The 21,872-nt window shown below is 33.5% G+C and overlaps 4 protein-coding genes and 1 pseudogene across 4 annotated transcripts; 4 read left to right on the top strand and 1 right to left on the bottom strand.

Annotated features, from left to right (window-relative positions):
• Positions 1–562: 562 nt before the first annotated feature.
• On the top strand, positions 563–2,126 carry LOC107886966 (stemmadenine O-acetyltransferase-like; annotated as a pseudogene).
• Positions 2,127–7,423: 5,297 nt separating this feature from the next.
• LOC121214587 (F-box protein SKIP22) lies at positions 7,424–8,776 on the top strand. Its single transcript, XM_041088371.1, has one exon. The coding sequence runs from the start codon at positions 7,424–7,426 to the stop codon at positions 8,774–8,776; it is 1,353 nt and encodes a 450-aa protein (XP_040944305.1).
• Positions 8,777–10,481: 1,705 nt separating this feature from the next.
• LOC107886967 (protein SHORT HYPOCOTYL IN WHITE LIGHT 1) lies at positions 10,482–12,452 on the top strand. The gene is made up of 4 exons (XM_016811078.2): positions 10,482–10,746; positions 10,821–11,030; positions 11,118–11,183; positions 11,891–12,452. Exons 1-4 carry the CDS (start codon positions 10,588–10,590, stop codon positions 12,047–12,049), a joined length of 594 nt encoding a protein of 197 aa, XP_016666567.2. The 5' UTR covers positions 10,482–10,587; the 3' UTR covers positions 12,050–12,452.
• A 2,170-nt stretch (positions 12,453–14,622) lies between these two features.
• LOC107886968 (tubulin alpha-4 chain-like) lies at positions 14,623–17,132 on the top strand. Its single transcript, NM_001326733.2, has 4 exons — positions 14,623–14,927; positions 15,286–15,520; positions 15,619–15,989; positions 16,078–17,132. The coding sequence occupies exons 1-4, from the start codon at positions 14,835–14,837 to the stop codon at positions 16,729–16,731; spliced, it is 1,353 nt and encodes a 450-aa protein (NP_001313662.1). The 5' UTR covers positions 14,623–14,834; the 3' UTR covers positions 16,732–17,132.
• On the bottom strand, positions 16,963–18,756 carry LOC107886969 (uncharacterized). Its single transcript, XM_016811081.2, has 4 exons — positions 18,376–18,756; positions 17,981–18,210; positions 17,408–17,515; positions 16,963–17,296 (listed from the first exon to the last, which is right to left on the bottom strand). The coding sequence occupies exons 1-4, from the start codon at positions 18,560–18,562 to the stop codon at positions 17,174–17,176; spliced, it is 648 nt and encodes a 215-aa protein (XP_016666570.2). The 5' UTR covers positions 18,563–18,756; the 3' UTR covers positions 16,963–17,173.
• Positions 18,757–21,872: the final 3,116 nt, after the last annotated feature.

The following is a 21,872-nucleotide window of genomic DNA, read 5'->3' as shown; positions in this document are numbered from 1 at the left end:
TTACTTGATCGGATCTTGACCCGCATTCTAAGCGGTTTGTATTTTAAGTTCGCACGTGAGATGTTCGTACCTTTCTATGGGACCACAAGGTGTGTGAACAAATGTAGGTTTGCACTATTATACAAGCAAACCTACATCTAAAAAATACGTGTTAACCTTAAAATATGATACATATTAACATGCACGAGAATCCACGTACGACGTCGTGTCCATTAACAGTGGCCATATTATATAAAAACACAAGTTAACCATTTTGAAAATTACACACTTTGAAATACTCAACAAGTTTTCTCCGTTGGCTCTTGAAGACCGCCGTCACCAATGTCGAGAGGATTATCTTCTCTCTGATAAACTTTACTTCATTATTCTTCCGTCGCTTCCTTGCGCTATCACCATTTGATAAAAGAAGATATTGACTATATTTCTTGTTAATAGCAGCCTTAATTTTGTAGACTTTTTCTTTTCTTGGGAATATATATGTACATATATTATAATATGATGTATGATATAAGCATGTGTGTATATCTATATAAAGGCATAGAACGGTAGGCCAAGACAAGGGTGCATTAATTTATTAAGCTTGAGGAGGCAAAGGAATATGCAGAAAATGAAGGTTGAAGTTGTCTCAAGAAAAACCATCAAACCCTCCATTCCCACACCTCACCATCTCAGAACATTCAATCTTTCTGTTTTGGATCAAGACGTTCTTGCCCTTCATTATGGCTCTGTCATGTTTTTCTATCCCTCAGACGGTGACGTTTCGAATGTTTCACAAAAGTCTGAGTCCCTCAAAAACTCCTTGTCCAAAATCCTACTCTATTTCTACCCACTTGCTGGTGAGCTCAAAGATGCTGTAACTATCGAGTGCAATGATGAAGGGGCTTGTTTTATAGAAGCTAAATCCGGGTGCCAACTCAAGGATTTGCTTGCTGATCCGGATACTGAGCTGCTTAAGTCGTTGGTCCCATCGATTGATCCCAAAGCCATCCGTTCGACTTTGGCCTGCAACTTGCGCGTTCAACTCACCAGCTTCACATGTGGTGGAACGGCAGTTGCGGTCTCGGTGTCACAAAAATTCGCCGACACTTCGTCTTTTTGTACCTTCATACGGAGCTGGACTGCCATGAGCGGTCATGAATATGGCAGAGTGCAGTTACCGAAACTAGTTGGGGCTTCGTTGCTACCACCTTTGGATACAACACTTATATCCATTCCTCCGCCCACGACTCGAAATTGCACGTCGAAGAGGTTCTTGTTTCACGGACCACAAATCACAAACCTCAAACTCAAAGTTGCTGCTGCCATGGCGCATCAGCAGCACAATATCACCGACGCGGAAATCGTGCTGGCACTCATACTGAAATGCGCGGCTGCCGCTGCATATTCTCATGGATCATCCTCTCGGTCTCGGCAATCCGCGTTGCTAAACGTGGTGAACTTGCGGAAAAGAATGGTTCCACCGTTACCAGGAAACACAATAGGGAACTTGATTCTGAAATAGACAGTGATGTTCGATGAGGACGATGTGGAACTCCATCAACTGGTTTCCAAAATGAAGAACGAGTTCACCAATGTTTGCAATGAGAAGGTGAAGGGAATCAAAAGCAAGAAAGGGTACAAAGAAATTCGAGAGATTCGTAAACAGATAGCTCAGCTCTTGAATGGCAAAGTCAAAGACATCAACAGCACCTATACTTGTACCAACTTATGCGGCTATCCATTTCATGAGATGGATTTTGGGTGGGGAAAGCCGATATGGGTGACGAGTCCGAGTAATTTCAAGAATATGATAGTGTTGCTAGATTCGAAATGGGGAGGCATAGAAGCTTGGGTGACATTGGATGAAGTAGAAATGGCCATGTTCGAGCGTAACAATGAGTTATTGGCAGTTGCTTCGTTAAATCCTAGTGCCCTTATAAATTACAGCCGCATCTGATCGAGCAATAGAGATTGTCGCATTGTGATTTACGGGCGTAAAACCTTGATGCCTTTGGTCACAAGGAAAAGTTTTTTTTATTAGTGTTAAAATAGATTGTTATAACGTAAAGAATAATGAAGGTATAATGACAAAATTTGCTCCTGTACTTTAACGAAATTGTCAATGTGATACTTGCACTTTTAATTTATTCATTTTGATATATGTACTTTAGTTTCGTTTATCAATATGGTACCTGACAATGAACGATAACGAATGACTTCCATTAAAAAAGAGAAAAAAGGCAACGAATTCTCTTGAATAATACCATTCAACATATCTATTTAAGTGCGTCTTTGTTTCCTAAATCTTTAATATGTCCACCACTGTCCAATTAAAAATGAGTAAATTAGTCTTTATACATTAAATCAAAGAGTGAATTAGTCCTTTCTGTTAAAAAATTCATCCTTTTGTATTGTTAAAAATTGACGTGACTAATAGAATAACCCAATAATGACGCATAACGTGCCACGTATGTCTCATCTGACATATAGATACTAGTTTCTAATTGTGGAAATAAATTGTTTTTTTAAAGAAAATGATTAGTTTGCTCTTTAATGTAATGTACAATGATTAATCTGCCCATTTTTTGCGTAGAGAAACCAAAATACAATCCAACTCTTAATATAAAGATCTCCACGATAATTTTTTGAACCAATCAATAAATTATAATTTAGTAATGATGGTTTTCATTAAAGAATAATGTCTCATGCTATTAATATTCAATGAAGTATTAATTTTAATAAATTAAAAAAAATAGTAAATCCAATGCAAAATCCTATCATTATGTATTTTCCCATACGTATTTTACGAAAATGACGAAAATTAATTTACATATATTGTTGAAATTTTGGCCAAAAGTTGATCTAGAAAGTCAAATTTCCTTTTTCCCTTGTCTTCTTAGTGTAATACTTCTACCATAAGTATGGGTTTGGTTTTAAAAGTGTTTACTTGCTGTACAAGTTTTACTCACATTTTAACTTACGTTTTAAGAAATATTGCTTACGTGACATTATTGCAATTTTATCATTTGGCGGATTTTAATTGTTTAAGTAAATAATCAAAATAAAAGTTCTAATACCTTTAATTTAACTTTGTTAATTTATACCGATTAAGCTTTATCTCGATTAGTATAAGCATTGTTGGAGTGCGTTGAAGCGCATTATCTTCTTATTTATGGGTTAGGGAGGGGCTATGAGTAATTCTAAACATTGTGTCAAAAAAAAAACAATTATGATCCGAACTTATAATAAAATTGTTCAAAAAAACACTTTACTATTTTATTTAATTTAAGCTGAGAATTATGAATTTATATTCATCAAGTCAATTGTACAACTATTGGAATCTTATATATAATTATGTTATAAAAATTAATTTCATAAGACATGTTAATAATGATAGTCACTCTAATTTCATTAAAATTAATTATGTTATAACTATTGAAATTATTTTCTTTTATCGATTTAGTCATTCTAATTAAAATAATTGTTCAAATTGGTCACTACCGTTAAAATTTTCGTTAATCCACTAACAAATTACTAACGTGGCACAATAGCCATTTGAATAATGACAGATACCAATTGAGCTATATCCCCCAAGCCAAGTGGAGCATGCATGAAGGAGTCAAATGTTTTTTCTATTCTTTTCCCAAGCGCAGTTGGGCCTTCCTAGACTTGAACCAAAGACCTCGCTCGTGAAGTAAATCATCGCACCTACGGTCTAACCAATTGGGAGAGAACCAATAGATTTCTTTTCGGAAGCGATTCATCTTTCCCGATGACATTTTTTTTTATTTTTGACTAAAATATATATGTTTTGCAAGTATATACAAAGTACATGTGCCACTTCCTATGAAGGACTGGACTGGCCCTCAAACAATATTGCAAGCAAGATAAGTTCTTGCAAATTGTGGGGTGTGCCTCGCATTTATCAAATGTTTTGCGGGCACTTCTAAAAGATAGACGCTCAACATCACGACGAGGAGATATATGACATTGCGATGACATGACGAACAAGGGACGACGTTATAATGAGGGTCATCGGGACAAGGCGACGATCTCATGAGGTAGGAGCAAAGGCAACGTCACGACGATATCTCACCTAATGTAGTTGTGTTTTAAACTTTAAGCAGGACTGTTTCTTCCAATTGAACTCTGATTATTCTAGGGATATTTTAGTATGATTAGAACTCTAATCTAAGCCTATTTAAAGGGTCATTGTATCCCTGTTTTGACATGCCAATCAGTTAGGGTTTTTCTCGAGGGCAGCAAGATGTAGTCGTATGAGTTTAGGTGAGAGTTTCGTAGTAACTATGGAGAGAATTTTGTTTCCAAGTTAGGACTTTGTTTTTGGGGTTCTGATTTGTACATTTAGGTTTCTTTCCTCCATACTGTATTCTCGTTTGTTTACTCATTTAGTGAAAAGATGATACCTCCTTTGCCGGTAGTTTTTATCCACTTCGGAGGAGTTTTCTATATAAAATATTTGTGTTCGTTCTTCTCCACTTTTACTATCTCGCTGTTTATACGGATCGATCCCTAACACAAATCATATTATAGTAGTTCAACCTAGAGGTGATCATGGGTTGGGCCGGGCCGGGTTCGGGCAAAATTTTAAGCCCATTTTTTAGGCCCGGATTCAGCCCAGCCTGAAATATGGGCCTAAAAAATTGTCCAAGCCCTGCCCGAAAGAAAATTGCTAAGCTCGAGCCCGGCCCGGCCCGACCCATATTAAATATATATATTTAATATATAATTCGGGCTGAGCCGGGCCCGAGCCAAAAAAGTTTTACCTGAGGCCCTACCTATTTTCTAAACGGGCCTCTTTTTTTTGCCCAAACCTATATTTCGGGCCTATATTTTTACCCGAAGCCTCCCAGTTTTTGGGCGAGCTGTCGGGCCGGGCCGAGTAGCCTAACCCATAATCACCTCTAGTTCAACCTAAAGTTACAGATTACACCTTCTGTTTGTTTGTGCTGGTAAATGTACATAATTGCAGGCATAAATGAAACAATCGAGTTCAAGTGTTTCCTTTTCTTATTCCTTGCAAACATTACCCATTTGTCACTTGTAGTTTAAGAATAATTTGATTAAATTTCGATTTCCTTTGTTGTATTATCTCCATAGCTACAAAAGGAAAAAGTTTTCTCCAAGTTGAGGCAATTTCTTTGTTGTGGCAAATTCATATACATAATTGGGAATATCTTCTTTTTTTTCTGAAGCAATACATAAATCTGGATGAATCCTAAGGTTTTGTGGGATTGGAGGATGGATTTGATATGCTTCAAAATTTTGAAGAAATTTTATATTTTCATAGAAAAAAAAAGGTTTTTTTTTCATTTCCCCAAAATTCGTTTTTAATTCATAAGTTCTATTTTTTATGTTTAATAATTATATTATCAAAATTTTCATATTTATCTCTTAATTTAATGTATAGATAAAAATGGGGGGTTTTGATATCTCCATTTGCTAGTTATAGATAGGAGAGGAAAAAATTATTTTGGAATAATTATAAAGAAGTTTCTAAGTTTTATACAAAAGTAAAAAAAAGAAAAAGAAAAAAAGTGTCATGTGTCATTGTTTAATTGGTTAATTATCACGTCAGTAATCTATTAGTGAATTAATGGAATTTTTAATAGCAGTGACCAATTTGGATAATTATCTTAATTAGAGTGATTAAATTGACAAAAAAATATTTAGAGTGAGTAAAATAGAAATAGCGCTATTTTAAGGTGACTTGAGATGTAATTTAAATAAACTAATTTATATTCATACTTTGTGTAACTCTTAAAAGTCATTAAAATTGAAAACTATTAAATTTAAATTATTAAAAATGAGAATATTTTGGTAAAAATATAGGCTTGAAAATTGGATTTGAGCAAAAAATAAAGTCCATTTAGAAAATGGGTCGGACCTCAGGTAAGGTTTTTTTGGCTCGGCTCGAATTTGCAATAAAAAAAACTTGTTGTTTTGCTGTTGTTTTCCCACTTTTTGTAACTGTTTTGTTACCATTTCACTATTATGTTGCTACTATTTTGTTGTTAATGTTTGGATATTGTATAACACTTGTTTTATTGTTAGTTTTGCTATTATTTTAGAGACATTTGTTTGTTAAGTTGTATTTATTTTAGTTTTATTTAAGTATAAAGACTTTTTAAAATTTATTTTCAATTTGTTGGGAAACATTTATTAATATTTTTAGTGTATTTGGTGTATTATATTTTTAAAAAAATTATATAAAAAATTTAATACGAACGGGCTGAACTCGAATTTTAACATTTTTATCTGGGCCAAATTTGAACAAAAATTTAAGCTTATTTTTCAAGCCGAGCCCAAACCTATCAATCAGGTCTAAAATTTTATTAGTGTTCAGCCTATGAACAACTCTACTGCTGAAATAATCATTTGTTGAGATTTTTTATCTTATAGTTTCAAATTAAATTTTAAATTTATATCAATAGATATTAACCAACTTCTTTTTAAGGATTAGATTTTTGTTTAAAATTTTAGAAATTATGAGATTTCTATTATATAGGATAAGTTATTTCAAATCAAAATTGTGTGTCTTGTGACTACTCTTTTATATATAAAAAGGAAGTATATATAAAAAGGAAGTAAAAACAAAAAAAATAAACAAAAATACAGGCGGTTAAGAAAGCATAACTCTTTCTAACTAAGAAACTTAAGTGGGTTTAAATAGGTGATTAGGTGCGGTGCAGTGCAGTGCGTTTAGTTTACTTTTTGTCTCACACTACAGTATCGTTATAACATCTAATCTCATGACCATATTTTTACACTAATTACAGTTAAACACACCGCTCATCTAAACTAAGCCTTAAATAGAAAAGAAAAGATTAAAGAAAACCAAATGTATTCAGCTAGCATTGCGTTGCATAGACTAAATTTACAAGCAAACAAATCAATTTGGTCTTAAAAATAATCTTCTTAATTGAGCCATTGACGGATTAGGCTAAAAGTAAAATAACTAAGTTTTCAAATGAGCTGATTTTTCAAGAGAGTGTGCGTGGTAGCCATTTATTTATCAAAATAAATCATTCAAGTTTGTTAAAAAAATCTAAGTAAATTCAATTTTGGATTAAACTTCTTAAAATGCCAAATCAAAATCTTAATGCGCCTCGAGCTCTTGCTAGCTTTAGTTCTTAAACTAAATTCTTAAAAATAAAAATAAAAATTAAATTATAATTTTACGAAGAATCTATAGAGATGTAACAAACTAATGAAAATAGTGGGTAGGGGAGGGGAAGGAGGGAGAAAATGACGCGGTAACAGAAAGCTGAGGATAAATAAGAAAATCTCGTAGTCTGTTGATATGGCAAAGGCAGAAGGACTCAAATATAAAATTATTTTATATAACCTATAAAAGGGGAACTCCGATTCAGCCGAAGCTATTCTGGAATCGACCCCTTTCTTTAATTTAGAGAAGAAAGCCATGAAACTGAGACTGAAAAATTTCGAATCGAAAGAAACTTTAAGGATACAACTTCTATCATCTTCTTCGATTCTTCAACTCCAAGAAGCCGTTTTCCCCTGTCTCCCGCTCAATCCCCTTCATGTTACTCCCTCTTCTCTCCGTTTCTCCCTCAACGCCAAGGACCTCCTCCACGCGCCGTCTCCTCTGGTTTCCCTCCTTTCCCTCGGTGTTGCTTCCGGTGACCTTATCTATTTTTCCCTTAACCCCAACGCTTTTTCTCCACCTCCTCAAACCCTGTTTCAAGAACCGATCCTAATGCCAGAGTCCAGCGCCAATCGAGAGAACCCAGTTCGAGAACCCATGTTGATCGAGCCCCAAGTTTCTCAACAAGCTAATAAAGGAAGGCTCTTGGAGCATTATTTATTGAGGAAGTTTTTAGGGGAAGAACTGGGTGATATTCGTAGCATTCACAACCTCATGGCGATGGAAATCCACGTGATTTTATTGGATTCGGGTTTCGTGTTGTTTGATACAGTTTCAGGCTTGAAAATTGATCGGTTTCGTTTGCCAGATGAGTCGTCTTCCCCTGTTTCAATTTGTTATTCCCTGCCTCAACTTTTGATTGCCAATCATGATTTTGGGCCTAATTTAACTGATTATATTGTTTTCAAGTTTCAAACTTTAAACAATTTTCTCCAGGTTTATGGGTCTTTAGTTAAAGGGGGTTCGGTATATAGATTGTCTTTGGATGGATATACGTTTGAACCAACTATGGGTTTACTGTGGGCACGTTGTTTTAAGAATTACACTAGGACTGATAATAATCAAGATGGGTCTTATATTTCATATCGTGAAAAAGAAATTTTCAAGTTTTGGAAGGTTGTTAAGGATGGACTTGCATTGCCATTGTTGATAGATCTCTCTTTTAAGATTGGATTGCCTCTTCCAGCTTGTTTCATGCGTCTCCCAGCTGACTTAAAGCTCCAGATTCTGGACTCATTGCCCGGCACGGATGTCGCAAGGATGGCATGCGTTTCAGTTGAGATGCGATATGTGGCTTCGAATAATGATCTATGGAGGAAGAAAGTTGAAGAGGAGTTTGGACATTGGTTAGGAGTAACGAGGAACTGGAAAAAGATATATCATTCATGTTGGGAGAGTAAGAAGAAGCGTAAACGGGCGATTACACGGTGGCGAGGCTTCCCTCGTGTCAATAGGCCTTCTTACTTCCCGGTTAGGAGAGATCCTATTCCACTTGGAGGTGTTCATGTTGTCCATGATGATGATTATGACCTTCCTGCTCGTCTTCGTGTACCGCCCCTTCATCAATTGCGCCGTCTTCGAAGGCAAGGTTATGTTGTACTAGACTGAAATCCTGGCTAGCTGCTGGTCACTCTTCCACTTGATCCAAATAGATATGGCGTTTTAGGGTATCATATAAAGACCTGACATGTTTATGTATATAAGAACATTTGCATGTTTTTAGACCCTTTTTGATGCTTGTAAGTGCCATGATTTTAATACCAACTTCTTGTTGAGTGGTGTCAATGGCCTTTTTTCTTTTGTTTAATGAAATGTAAGTTTATGCTTTTGTAAATATGTGTTTGCAAGATTGGTTTAGCACTTAGACTGGTTGCTGGCTATGTATTTTAACCAATCTTGACCATTTTACAATGAAATTATGTCTGTGTTGAAAGTGGAGCATTGGCCATTATCTGCAACAATTTAGACCCTTTGCCCCTAAACTCTGTTACAAGGAACTTATTTAGAATATATGCAGACGGATATAGTATCTCTTGGTGCATGCAAAAGCTTGCCAGATGAAACTTGTTGATACAAGGAGGAGGAAACTTTGGTGGTTTGATGGTTGACCGATGGACGGAGAGTTGTAGGGAAATTAGGATGACCGAAATGTGAGTATCCGAAGAGGATTGGAGAGGAAGAAGGGACAAGAGAGATTTGAGATTATTCAAGGAGAGAGTATTTAAAGGGTTGTCATTGATCATTCTTAGGTATCACTTGTTACTCGTGTATTGGTTTCAGACTTTGGTTTTGACGTCCTAGATATCACGTTAGATGTCACAACAAGAGAGGATATGTATAACATGTGAGTGCTGAATACTTCGAATATGTTAGGCAAGTTGTCGTGATGGTATGAGGTTGTGAGTAGAAGTTATCATCAGCCAGGTTTAAGCTGGCCAAGCAATAATTTAGGCTAGTCTAAAAATGAGTTTAAAAATTTGTCCAAATCTGATAAAAATGTTAAAATTTGAGTTCGACCCGGCTCGTCCATATTAATTTTTTTTATATTATATTATTCTTTTTACATTATTTTTAAATATATATAATACATCAAAAATATTGAAAACATTAAAATAAATATTTCCGAACAAATTAAAAATAAATTTTAAAAAATATATATAATTAAATAATACTAAGATAGATGCAACTTAACAAGAAAATGTCTCTAAAATAATAACAAAATTAACAATAAAACAAGTGTTATACAATATCCAAATAATAACAACAAAATAATAGCAACATAATAGTGGAATGATAGCAAAAAATACCATTAAAATATCATTAAAATAGTATATTTTTTTGTCATTTAGTGAATTTGGGCCGAGCCTTGAACAAAATACTTTTTACCCAAGGCCCAACCCATTTTTAGAACGAGTCTTTTTTTTGCCAAAGTCTAATTTTTAAGCATATATTTTGCCTAAACCTCTCACTTTTCTAGCGGGCCCGGCCCAACCCCATGAACAAGTCTAATTGTGAGGGAATATTACCCTATGGTACGAAGTAAGGTCTTGAGCTCGCAGTTGTCTTTAATTTGCAAAATGAATTTTCTTAATTAAGATTGTTGACTTACGAGAATATGCGATGTGAACTTGACCCAAAAAAAATATATTTTCACCTTAAAATAAAAAAATAAAAATATTTATTCACTTGATAGAATCATAACTCCATAAATAATAAAATTATTTGCAAAATTTTAATAGCAATACAACTCAAAACTACAAGAATTGAACTTGACCCAATAAAAATGGTTAAGTGCTATACTTTTTTTTGCTTTTAATACACAAATTCAAGAGAAAAAGCAAAACAACAAAAATGAAGGGCTAATAAAACCTCGAACAACCCATGTTATAGTGTTATTGCTTTCCATAATTGCCAGTCTCATGTCTTTCACCGTCAACCACTCACCTCCGTTTCTCACGATCTTCCCCAACAAAAAACCGCCGCCGTTTCACTTTTCCTGTAACCCCAAAACCCTCCCTTTCAAATCCCACTCCTTTCAGCCCCTTCTTGCTTCACGAAGAATCCCCAATTACCCTCAGGTCAGTGCCCCTTTTTTACAAATACAATATATTTGCTCGAGACTTGTAAACCCAGAGTTTGAAATGTTAATCAGGGGATTGATAATCTTGTGGATGGCCCTCGCAACTGGAGCCGTTCGATCACTTCGGAGTTCGATGACGATGAAGAAGATGACGATGAAGAGGAAGAAGATAGGAGCTTGGATCTGTTAGTTAGATTTGTTCAAAACGTATTTAGAAAGATATCTAAACGAGCAAGGAAAGCCTTACGAGCTATTTTGCCCATCTCTATCTCTACTAAACTGGTACACCCTTTAATTTATACACCATCTTCTTTTTTAATTCTCCTGCTTCAAGTATTGAAATTTTCATTTCTTTTTGAGTTATTGTAGGTTGGATTCTCTGTTGATGGAGTTCTGATACTGGCATTTTTATGGGTTTTAAAGGCATTTCTTGAGGTAATTCGTCATTTTAATCTCCCCTTTGTTTTCTGTTTAATGTAGTTTTCTATTCCAATCACATTCAGCTATAATAACATAAATGGAGAATCTTGATTTCAAGAGGGAAAAGCTTGACTTGGCCAATGCTATGGGAAAACTAGTTTATACCTAGAAGGGGATGAATGGTTCCATGAACTGAAATGAAATATTGTGAAATTGATAGTTTAGGGTTTCCATTGGTTGATGAAATGTTTGTCTGTTGGGGCTGGAAATTCAATAAGCGTGCTCAATTTTGGCAAACTGGTTTTCTTCCGGGTTATCCCTTTTTATTTGCATTGATTCAGCCGGTAGTTCTGTTGACCCCAACTTGATCGCGGAAGATGGTATGGTGAACCAATAAGCAATTTTCAATGTGAAAATCCATGTACTGACTCGGGACTGTGGGAAGGGCAGAAAAAAACTCTCTTGCGTTTGAAACTGTGGTCTTGGGTATTTACAATGTTAGAAAACAAATTGTTGTATTACATACTGATGTAGGACCGAAGCTGGTTAATATCCTTGCATGGCGGAAGTTGATTCTTTGTTGTATTGTCATTATTTTACTTGAAGTTGAATTCTTTGAGCATTGGTTGGAATTTGCTTGAAATGTTATTTGAGTGCTGAGTTCTACAAACTGATCTTTTTATGACACTTGTTCTCTTCTAACATGTTTTGATCGGAAACAGGTGGTTTGCACCCTTGGAAGTGCTGTGTTTGTAACCATCTTACTTATACGGGGGATATGGACTGGGGTAACATTCATGCAAGAAAGCCGTGACCACCATAGGATCAATGAACCCTTTAATGACCCGCGCTCATGGAATGGTGCACAACCGGCCACTTGAAACAGTGTTAAATACAATTTACAGACTTAAACTGCATCTTCAAAGAAGTTTCTTCAGCCTTGAATATGAAAAAGGTGACCGCTGATCGGGTAGTCTTTCACATAGCATTTTCTTTAATTGTAGAGTAACTTATGAACACGAGTATCGTCTCGGAGTGGCCGAGAAATTAAAATAAGGGGCTTTATGGAAGGTGTATGGATAAACGTAACTCCATATGTTTATCGATTCATATGAGACAGACAATAAGGTATAAATGAGCCGTTTTTGTTGATACTTATGATCCCTTGGCCATGTATTACAGATATGAGTTGTTCAAGCTCCCTTAAAGTATCACTAGAGTTTTTCTTTTAGGGTTTAGAAGAATAAATAAAATACAATTACAAATAAAGGCTAAATTCTACTATAGGTCTATGTACTTTGTGAAAGTTGTGGTTATTTGCCCTCTTGTTTGAAACCTCCATTTCTTTCTTCGTCTCCTACAGCAAATCAGGTAAGTTTTATTTTTCATTATTCTCGTAATATTGCTAAGTTTTTTTTTTCACTTATTAAATGATTATCTAATTATTTTATTTTATTTTGTTTTGTTTTATAAGGTATGTTAAATGGTTCACTGGCAATGATGACGATGTAGCTTTTAAAATCGGCATAATAGCAACTTTAATTCTTTAACGCTTAACATTTATACATTGTGTTAATTTAATCTTGATTATAAAAAATTTAACTATCAATGTTTGCACATTATGTAATTTGATCTTTTTTTGGTTTCTTTGTGTCCCTTTCACTTTATCAGTTACATTTAATCAGGAATATACCAAAAATAGAAACACTCGAAAAATCAAGACAATTATTTTTATATTCTCATTTAAAAAAAATTAACACCCACTGTCAAAAGAAAAGCAAAATTGTAAAAAAAAAGGTTAATTTTTTTAGAATCAAAATTAATATAATGTATAAATGTCGAGGGTTAAAATTTACTATTATGCAAATTTTAAAAAGTTGTCAAATCAATTTTCTACTAATCATTTAACAAGTAGTAACTAAAAAAGATAATCAAATAGTTGAGTTACAAAAAAAAAAAACTTACTAAAAGTTACCAATATAATTTGGGTAAACTACATTAGTAATCACTTAACTGTGAAGAATTACAAAACGAGTATTCAACTATTCAATTTTGTCTTTTTTATCACTAATTGACTATCGTAGAAATAGAAGCACTAAAAAATTCATGATAGTTGGATGACCACAAAAGACAAAATTAAATAGTTAAGTAACTATTTTGAAATTTTTCATAGTTTAATGACCATTAATGTAATATCCTTGATTAAGGATGGTAAAAAAAGCCCAAGTTTAATGGGTTTCTACCCAATTCAATTCGTTAGGGCCAATTTTTTCCCAAAAAATCGGGTTAAGGACGGAACGGATCGGGGTTGAATTTGAGGTAAATTCATCCCTCCCTAATATATTTACAGAAAAAAAGTCACTAATATATATATAAAGTTTTCGGTATCGATAAATAAATATATATTAATTTTTAAATTTAAAATAAAAAAATATTATTTACTTCAAAATAAAAAATAAAATAATTAAATTAAATTCAGGTGAAAAGGGTTAAAGTTGAATTTCTTATTAAATTTCTGAGTTTTCTTTTTGTAAAAATTCGCTTCACCCGTTGCCATCCCTACCCTTATATTTTCATCCCCTACCAAACCCAACCACTTGCTTTTAAACACTCAGGGTCTGTTTGATTGACGAAATTGATTTTTCGGAAAATCATTTCTAATTTTTCCAGCGTTTGATTGGCAGAAAACATTTTCCATTTGGAAAATGAATTCCAAAACAAGGGAAAATGGGTTACATTTTAGGGAAAATGTCTTACCCTTTCAATTTTCGTAAGACATTTTCCGTGCTCTCCTCTTTATCGCCTCCTTCATTCCTTCCTTCATTTCCGGTAGAAAACTGCTTCTGTTTATCGATTTTCCAGTAACTTGTTTTTTTAATTATTCAATACTTGTTTTTTTTGACACAATTACAAATAATTTATTTGATATTAGTTTTTTTCAATTTATAACGATTAATATTGTAGCTTAATAATTGAGTATTATTATAAATAAATCATTGCAATTTATGTAAAAATAATTTAAAATATAAAAATTTATTAATATATATTAATATATGTAAAAATAATTTTTCCGAAAAATATTTTCAAAAAATCTGCCAAGCAGCAGAAAATATTTTACACAGATTCAATCAAACACCAGAAAATATTTTTCAGTAAATCATTTTACAGAAAAATAAAATATTTTTCAGAAATTATTTTACAAAAAATATTTTACTGGCAATCAAACAGACCCTCATATTGAAGTTACTTCCCTTTTTCCGTGAAATTTCAAAATTAAAATATTAAAAATAGTAAATAAACAAAGGTACACGTTGCAGCAACTCGATCGTCCAGCCACACCAGTCCAACGGGCGGCAAAATTTAAAAACTAAAAAAAATGGCAAATGAAACTAACCATGGTTACAACGTTAGTTAGTAAAAACCCAATCATATTCTGCCACACCAACACTACAACCTGTTCTGCCCTAGTTTAACCACACCACCACCCTCAAATACCTGCAATTGTCTTACACGCTCCCAATATAAATATCCATATCCACTCCATCCTTTAGAACCACCGCATTTCAAATTGTTATCTCTGAGGGTGTCTTAATAAACGCCTTCGATTTACTTTCGGTTTCCATTTACTTCTTTATTTCTACGTTTTTGAATTTTTAGTAAGCGAAAATGAGAGAGTGCATTTCAGTTCACATCGGTCAGGCTGGTATCCAAGTCGGAAATGCCTGCTGGGAGCTTTACTGCCTTGAACATGGAATCCAGGTATCTCTTTTTATTTTGATTCAGATCTATATTATTCGATTCTCTATGTCAATGTATGTAACTTCACTTCGTTTAGATCTGCTTAGATCCGTTGCATATTTTAGTTATTTGTTTGATTTTCTATTAGATCTGAGAATTTTAGGTCTTCGATCTTCGTGTTTGGCTTTGTTTTCTATCAGATCTGGAAATGCTAGTGGTTTTTAGGTTTTCGCTTCAGATTTGGACTAAAGTTTTGTAGTATTGAACATTGTCTTACGCTTTCCTTAGAACATTTTGGAGGCTTTATTAGATTGTTGCCATTTATCTATGGAATGTAAGGTTTGGTGAGTAAATAACGAGGGGTTGTGTGTGTTAACAGCCTGATGGCCAGATGCCAAGTGACAAGACTGTCGGAGGAGGTGATGATGCTTTTAACACCTTTTTCAGTGAAACTGGTGCTGGAAAGCACGTCCCTCGTGCTGTCTTTGTGGATCTTGAGCCTACTGTTATTGATGAAGTGAGGACTGGTACTTACCGTCAGCTTTTCCACCCTGAGCAACTCATCAGCGGCAAGGAAGACGCTGCCAACAACTTCGCCCGTGGCCACTACACTAGTAAATTCTTTTAACCTTATTTCATTAATCACTTCATATGTCTACGATTTGTTTATTTGTTTTACTGGAACTAACAATTAGTTGTTCACTTGTTTCAGTTGGCAAAGAGATCGTTGACTTGTGCTTGGACCGTATCAGGAAGCTTGCTGATAACTGTACCGGTCTTCAAGGTTTCCTTGTTTTCAACGCTGTTGGTGGAGGCACTGGATCTGGTCTTGGTTCCCTCCTTTTGGAGCGTTTGTCTGTTGATTATGGCAAGAAATCCAAGTTGGGTTTCACTGTCTACCCATCACCCCAGGTCTCCACATCTGTTGTTGAGCCCTACAACAGTGTCCTCTCAACTCACTCCCTTTTGGAGCACACTGATGTGGCTGTTCTTCTTGACAATGAGGCTATCTATGACATTTGCAGGCGCTCTCTTGACATTGAGCGACCCACTTACACCAATCTTAACCGTCTTGTCTCCCAGGTATCATAAAATCCTTGCATTTATTATTTGTTTTTATTGTCTTCTCCGTAATAGCTTGCCTTAACATGTCAATTCTCTTGTGATTCAGGTGATCTCCTCTTTGACTGCTTCACTTAGGTTCGATGGTGCCTTGAACGTGGATGTAACAGAATTCCAGACCAACTTGGTCCCTTACCCAAGAATACACTTCATGCTTTCTTCATACGCTCCAGTCATCTCTGCTGAGAAGGCTTACCATGAGCAGCTATCAGTTGCTGAAATCACCAATAGTGCCTTTGAGCCCTCATCTATGATGGCCAAGTGTGATCCTCGCCATGGCAAGTATATGGCTTGCTGTTTGATGTACCGTGGTGATGTTGTGCCCAAGGATGTCAATGCTGCTGTTGCCACCATCAAGACCAAGAGAACTATTCAGTTCGTTGACTGGTGCCCAACTGGATTCAAGTGTGGTATCAACTACCAGCCACCCACTGTCGTTCCTGGTGGTGATCTTGCTAAGGTCCAGAGAGCCGTTTGCATGATTTCCAACTCAACCAGCGTTGCTGAGGTGTTCTCCCGCATTGACCACAAGTTTGATCTCATGTATGCCAAGCGTGCCTTTGTTCACTGGTACGTGGGTGAGGGTATGGAAGAAGGAGAATTCTCGGAAGCTCGTGAGGACCTTGCTGCACTTGAGAAGGATTATGAAGAAGTCGGTGCTGAGTCAGGCGAGGGTGATGAGGAAGATGAAGATGAGTACTAAATAAGTAATGTTTGAGTGGAGGGCTTGCATTTTGCTACCCAATGATTTGTTTGCTTTTATCGTGTGTTTTTGCTTATTCTATTGTGTGAACTTCGACTCTTCGAAGCTTTGTTCAAGACTCTATATGGACTGCAATAGATTTGACGAGTAGTTCGGCTAATTTTCTAGTGTTCCATTGTTGAAAAGAATTTAAATTAGTTGAACCCATGCATGTGACCATAAAAACAATGGTAACAAATATAAAGTCATGTATATGTGTAATTGAGGCCAATTTGGCCGGGAATTGTCTCAGTAAAAACAGTATGGAAGACACTGAGCTATCGCATGAAGTTCCTGCTGATATTTGTATTTACAAAGATTACAGGAGGTGAAGGAAATATGACAATATAAACCTGTTATTTAAACCCCAAGAATTTTCTTGTATGGCGGGAACACTTGTTCTTCAATTTACATGAGGGGCAGTTTGAGAAATCCTTTCATCTTCCAGAAGTGTATAAGGATCTATGTATTGCGGTGGTGAAACGGGTGTCTTACTTCCATCGTGAATGAAAGATGGTCCGAAATACTGCCCATGGGAAAACTATCAGCACATTACAAATACTATAGCCCATGATGACAGGGAGCTTCTTTGTTCTTCCTAAAGCTAAAACTGAAAAGTGGAAGAAAGGGAGCTTACAAGGTAGAGAGCAGAAAAGAATGCTATAGTTGAAAGGATGAAAGGCCAGAAGCTGAGGAAGAAAGTTCCTCCTAGTGTTAGCAACAGTTTAGCCCGCGGAACCAGCCCCTGAACAACGATTATATGTATAAGTTCCATTGCCATCTCACATATGCTTGCATTCACAAATTAAATGAAATCATACACATTACTTGAAGTAAAGAGATAACGAACAAACACATCAAATGTTCACAAGACAGACAGTTTTATGTGAACAAATTACTATGAAATGAAAGTAAAAACAAAGAGATGTTCTTGTTGGTTCCACAACATTCTCCGAACCGAAGATAGAGAAATCTAGTTTCTTGAAATGTTTAATTACAATACCAAAAATGTATGATATCATCTATACAAAAGTTCATTGAAACAAGTCCAAAATCTAGATCATTCAGATTATGAAGCTACCATCACAATTCATACGGTACATAATTGTGCTTAAGGTTTGAAATGAACACAAGCAAGATTGTTAAATGAGGTCAAAACAAGGCACACCAGCATGCAAAATCATTGAGTAAATAGAAAAAAGCAAGAAACCTCAAGGCCTTCACTATTCAATTCCATGGATCGTTCCCTTTGATTAGATAAGCTTTGATCAAATTCAGTTGACACAACATTCCTTTTGGAGACACTTCCCCTTTCTTCCCCTACTTTCATCTCCTCATCTAATCCATAATTGGTATTTTTAGCATCCTCTACCAATGAAGTTGGTGTCATCCCCCTCCTCTTCAACTCCTTCATAAACAGTGACTCAGGTGACTCTTCACCTAATTCAAAACAAAACCCATAAAATTTTACCCAATTTTATAAGCACCCAATGAACCAAAATTTCAACTTGTTTTTGAAGGACCTGACTTGGGTTAGTTTCAGAATATTTGACACAACTAAAATGAGTAAAAAAAAAAAGAATCCTTAGAAATTGAAGAACATACCATTGTTTTTGTTGTCACCATCTTGAGTTGCACAACGAATAATAGATCTTTGGCTGTGCAAGGACTTGAAGCTTCTACAACTATTGAAGTTGAGGGTTTTGTTCCTGGAATCAGATTTTCCTGGAAATTTTGAGTGGGAAATGGAAATGGAAGAAAACACAGGGTTCAACATCTGTAGAGAAGCCATTTTTATTTTATTTTTCCCCTTAATATCTCTGCATTAAAATCTTAAACAAGTAATCATAAATAGAAACATAATTTTCAATTTTGTCTAGAAATTTAGATTATTTATTATAGCTAATAGCTTTTCTGGGTTGAGTGAATAAATGGGAAAGAATTTATTTATTTATTTATTTATTTATTTGGTAAATTATTGCGTGGAGAGCAGAGGAAGCAAAGCAAATTACAACTTTAACAAGTAGCGAGAAGAAAGGCGATGGGGGTGGGCGTAACCGAGTGAGCGTAAATTAGAGCTGGAGAGGTTTCGGTTGCTAATGTACGCGGCAAAGAGGTGTGCGGTTGGGCTTCGTGGTTATCGACAGTTGTGGTTCCCAATTCAGTGTTAAAGACCTCTCACGTGGGGTCCATTTTTTAATTTATATGTTAATTTAATTAAGAAAATTTTAACTATTGACATTTTCAAAATTCGATAAATGATTTAATCAGTTCGACTACCAATATTTATCCGATCTGTTTATTTAATTTAATTAAATAAATTATTAAAAATAGAAAAAAAATATGTTTAATTGGTCCGATCATCAATTCAACCAATTTGTAGGTCAACCGATCCAATCCCTTATTCTTAATCAATATCTCTCATTCGATCAATCAGTCTTGTTCGATTTTGAAAACAATGTTAAATTAAAAAAAAAGTAATAAATATTTTCATTTTTTTAAATTATAAAAATAAGAAATATTTTTTTAATTTTAAAATCGTGCGTATTTCTTATGTTATTATTAATTAGTTTCAAACCATACGTTTCATTATTTATTATATGTTAGTTTTAAACACACATTTGTGTTCTAAATTTGTAGTTTCCACACGCATAGGCACTCTAGTATTAACAATGTTGTTGATTGAGTTGGTGTCACATGTTAACTCGACACCAACTCAAGATTGATGACAATACCATGATAAACAATTGTACTCGTTTAGCATTCTTAATATGATGTATTTATGTGTTTAAATTTTATTTTGCTCACAATTTAATTTAATCATTCTATTTGAATATTGTACATATTTAATTTGTTATTATTAATTAGTTTTAACCCATATGTTTTATTATTTATTTTATGTTACTTTCAAACACATCTATGTAGTCTAAATACATGTGTGATAGAATTTCTACTTATAATCAAGCTTCTAATTAAATTGGTATCATTCAAGTCTTAACTCGATTAAGAAACTCAGTTTGAAAATTTTATTTAATATTTTTAATATAATTTTTCATAAAATTAATTTTTGTTTTTATTATAATTGATATATAATATGAAAATAAATTTATGAACCATATTTATAATAATATATAATTACATCATTAACAATAATTTATAAATCATAATTATAATCATAATAAATATACTAATAAATAATTTTTTAAATAGTTATAATTTTAAAGTATGGGCATTTATTATTTTAATTTTGTTTTTAATTAAATATTTGGTTTCGTTTACGTGATTCATGCAAACATGTTCATTTTTGTCCCTTTTGATATAATAAAATTCCTTCTTCTCTTTTTTCCTCGGACAAATTAAAATATATATTTAACTGTATAATTTATCATGTCATTATTTTTTTATTATTTTTTGAATAACGTCAAGAATCGTATCTTTGTTTCTTAATTTTTTATTTGTGATATTTTTTATGCCTATTTTATAATTTATGTTCAAGATTCGGAGTTATCTCTCTCAATAATATCATCTCTGAAGTTCGATCCACTTATTGGTAATTACTTAATTTTATCGATAATGTATCACATCATTTTCATAATTTATTGATGTTTACGATGTCAAAGTTTTTCATATTGAAGATAAAAAGAAAACGGTTAATTGCACCAGACGTCCCAATTATGACCTCCAATTTAAAATTAATTTTAAAATTTTAAAATATTTTAATTATATTTTTAAATTATTAAATTTATATTAATAAAATTCTCTTATTACTAAAATCGTTAATTTAATTGTTTAGTGACGTAAAATTTAAAATGAAAAAACAAAAAGCATCAGAAAAGTCAGAGTTGAGAAAAATAAAAGGAAAATGAAAACAATTGTTGCATAAAATAAAAATGGAAGCTTTTACAAAAGCTTCAATGTTTTATTTATTTTTTCTTTAATTTTCTTGTTATTTGTTCATTTTAAATTAGATCGATGGTCGAATCGATCAGACTATCGATTCACTAGTATGATCGGTCTAACCAATATGATTGAAAATTTATTAAAAATTCAAAAAAAAAATCCAGTTCAATTGATTTTTTAGTCAGTTCGTACCGGTTTTCAGCCTAACCTATTAAAAATCACTTTCCGAACCAATACTTCGATCAATTCTCGATCCAACCAATATAGTTCAAACAACACTAATAAAAAGTGGTATGCTGATTTTAACAATGACAACAAATAATTGATATAACCTTAATAATTTATAATTTAATTATAATGTTAATTGAAATAAGGTGATAAATTGATGTTAACATTTGTGTCGAGTTAACAAAATGGGGAAATTTTGGTTGTAAGTAAGAAGTTAGTAGAGACTAAACAGTCGTATATATTGACGTGTACGCTAAGGAGGCAGAAGAGTGCTTTACCCAATTAATAAAATTAAATAATTTTGAAAATATAAAAATATGATATCAATATACATTTTTAGCCAATACTAGGTTAATTTAATAAATAATATTACTTTATTTTTTTAATACAAATATTGTTAGAGATTGTATGATCTGAATCCATCACAGTGATAAAATAATGGGATATAGTGGGAGTAAAGGCCATTAAGCACAAAATTGGACAAGGAATATTCCCGTGGTACGAACTATATAACACAATTTGAATTCGTACATAACTATTTTTTTTCTATTTGACTTTGATTAGAAAAAGGGTCTTTTAACCCTTTTGTATCATTCGTTTTTCAACATTAATGAATTTTCTCTTCTTTTGCCCGTGATTTTTTTCCGAAAGAGTTTTTACATAAAATCTATATTTTTTTTTTCTTTACTATCGTTCTATCGCTATTACGGACGTTTATGATAACAAATATAATGATGTATTTAATTTTATATTTGAGGTTTTTATACAATTAATTATATATATATAAATATATATATAAAACAACAATCTTGCCTTACTTGAACTTTGGAATTCTTGATAAAGGGTAAATTACATCTACAGTCACTTTAAAATAGGGTTTGTCCTATTTTGATCTTTCTAATTTTTTTTCTTAATTTAGTGACTCTAATTAAAATATTTGTTTTTTGAATTAGTTAGTGCATTGAATAATTGAC

The sequence above is a fragment of the Gossypium hirsutum genome, chromosome D02 (genome assembly GCF_007990345.1).
Source record: "Gossypium hirsutum isolate 1008001.06 chromosome D02, Gossypium_hirsutum_v2.1, whole genome shotgun sequence".
Classification (NCBI taxonomy): domain Eukaryota; kingdom Viridiplantae; phylum Streptophyta; class Magnoliopsida; order Malvales; family Malvaceae; genus Gossypium; species Gossypium hirsutum.
Note: the sequence above shows the minus strand (reverse complement) of the source record. Positions and strands in the feature narration are given on the sequence as shown.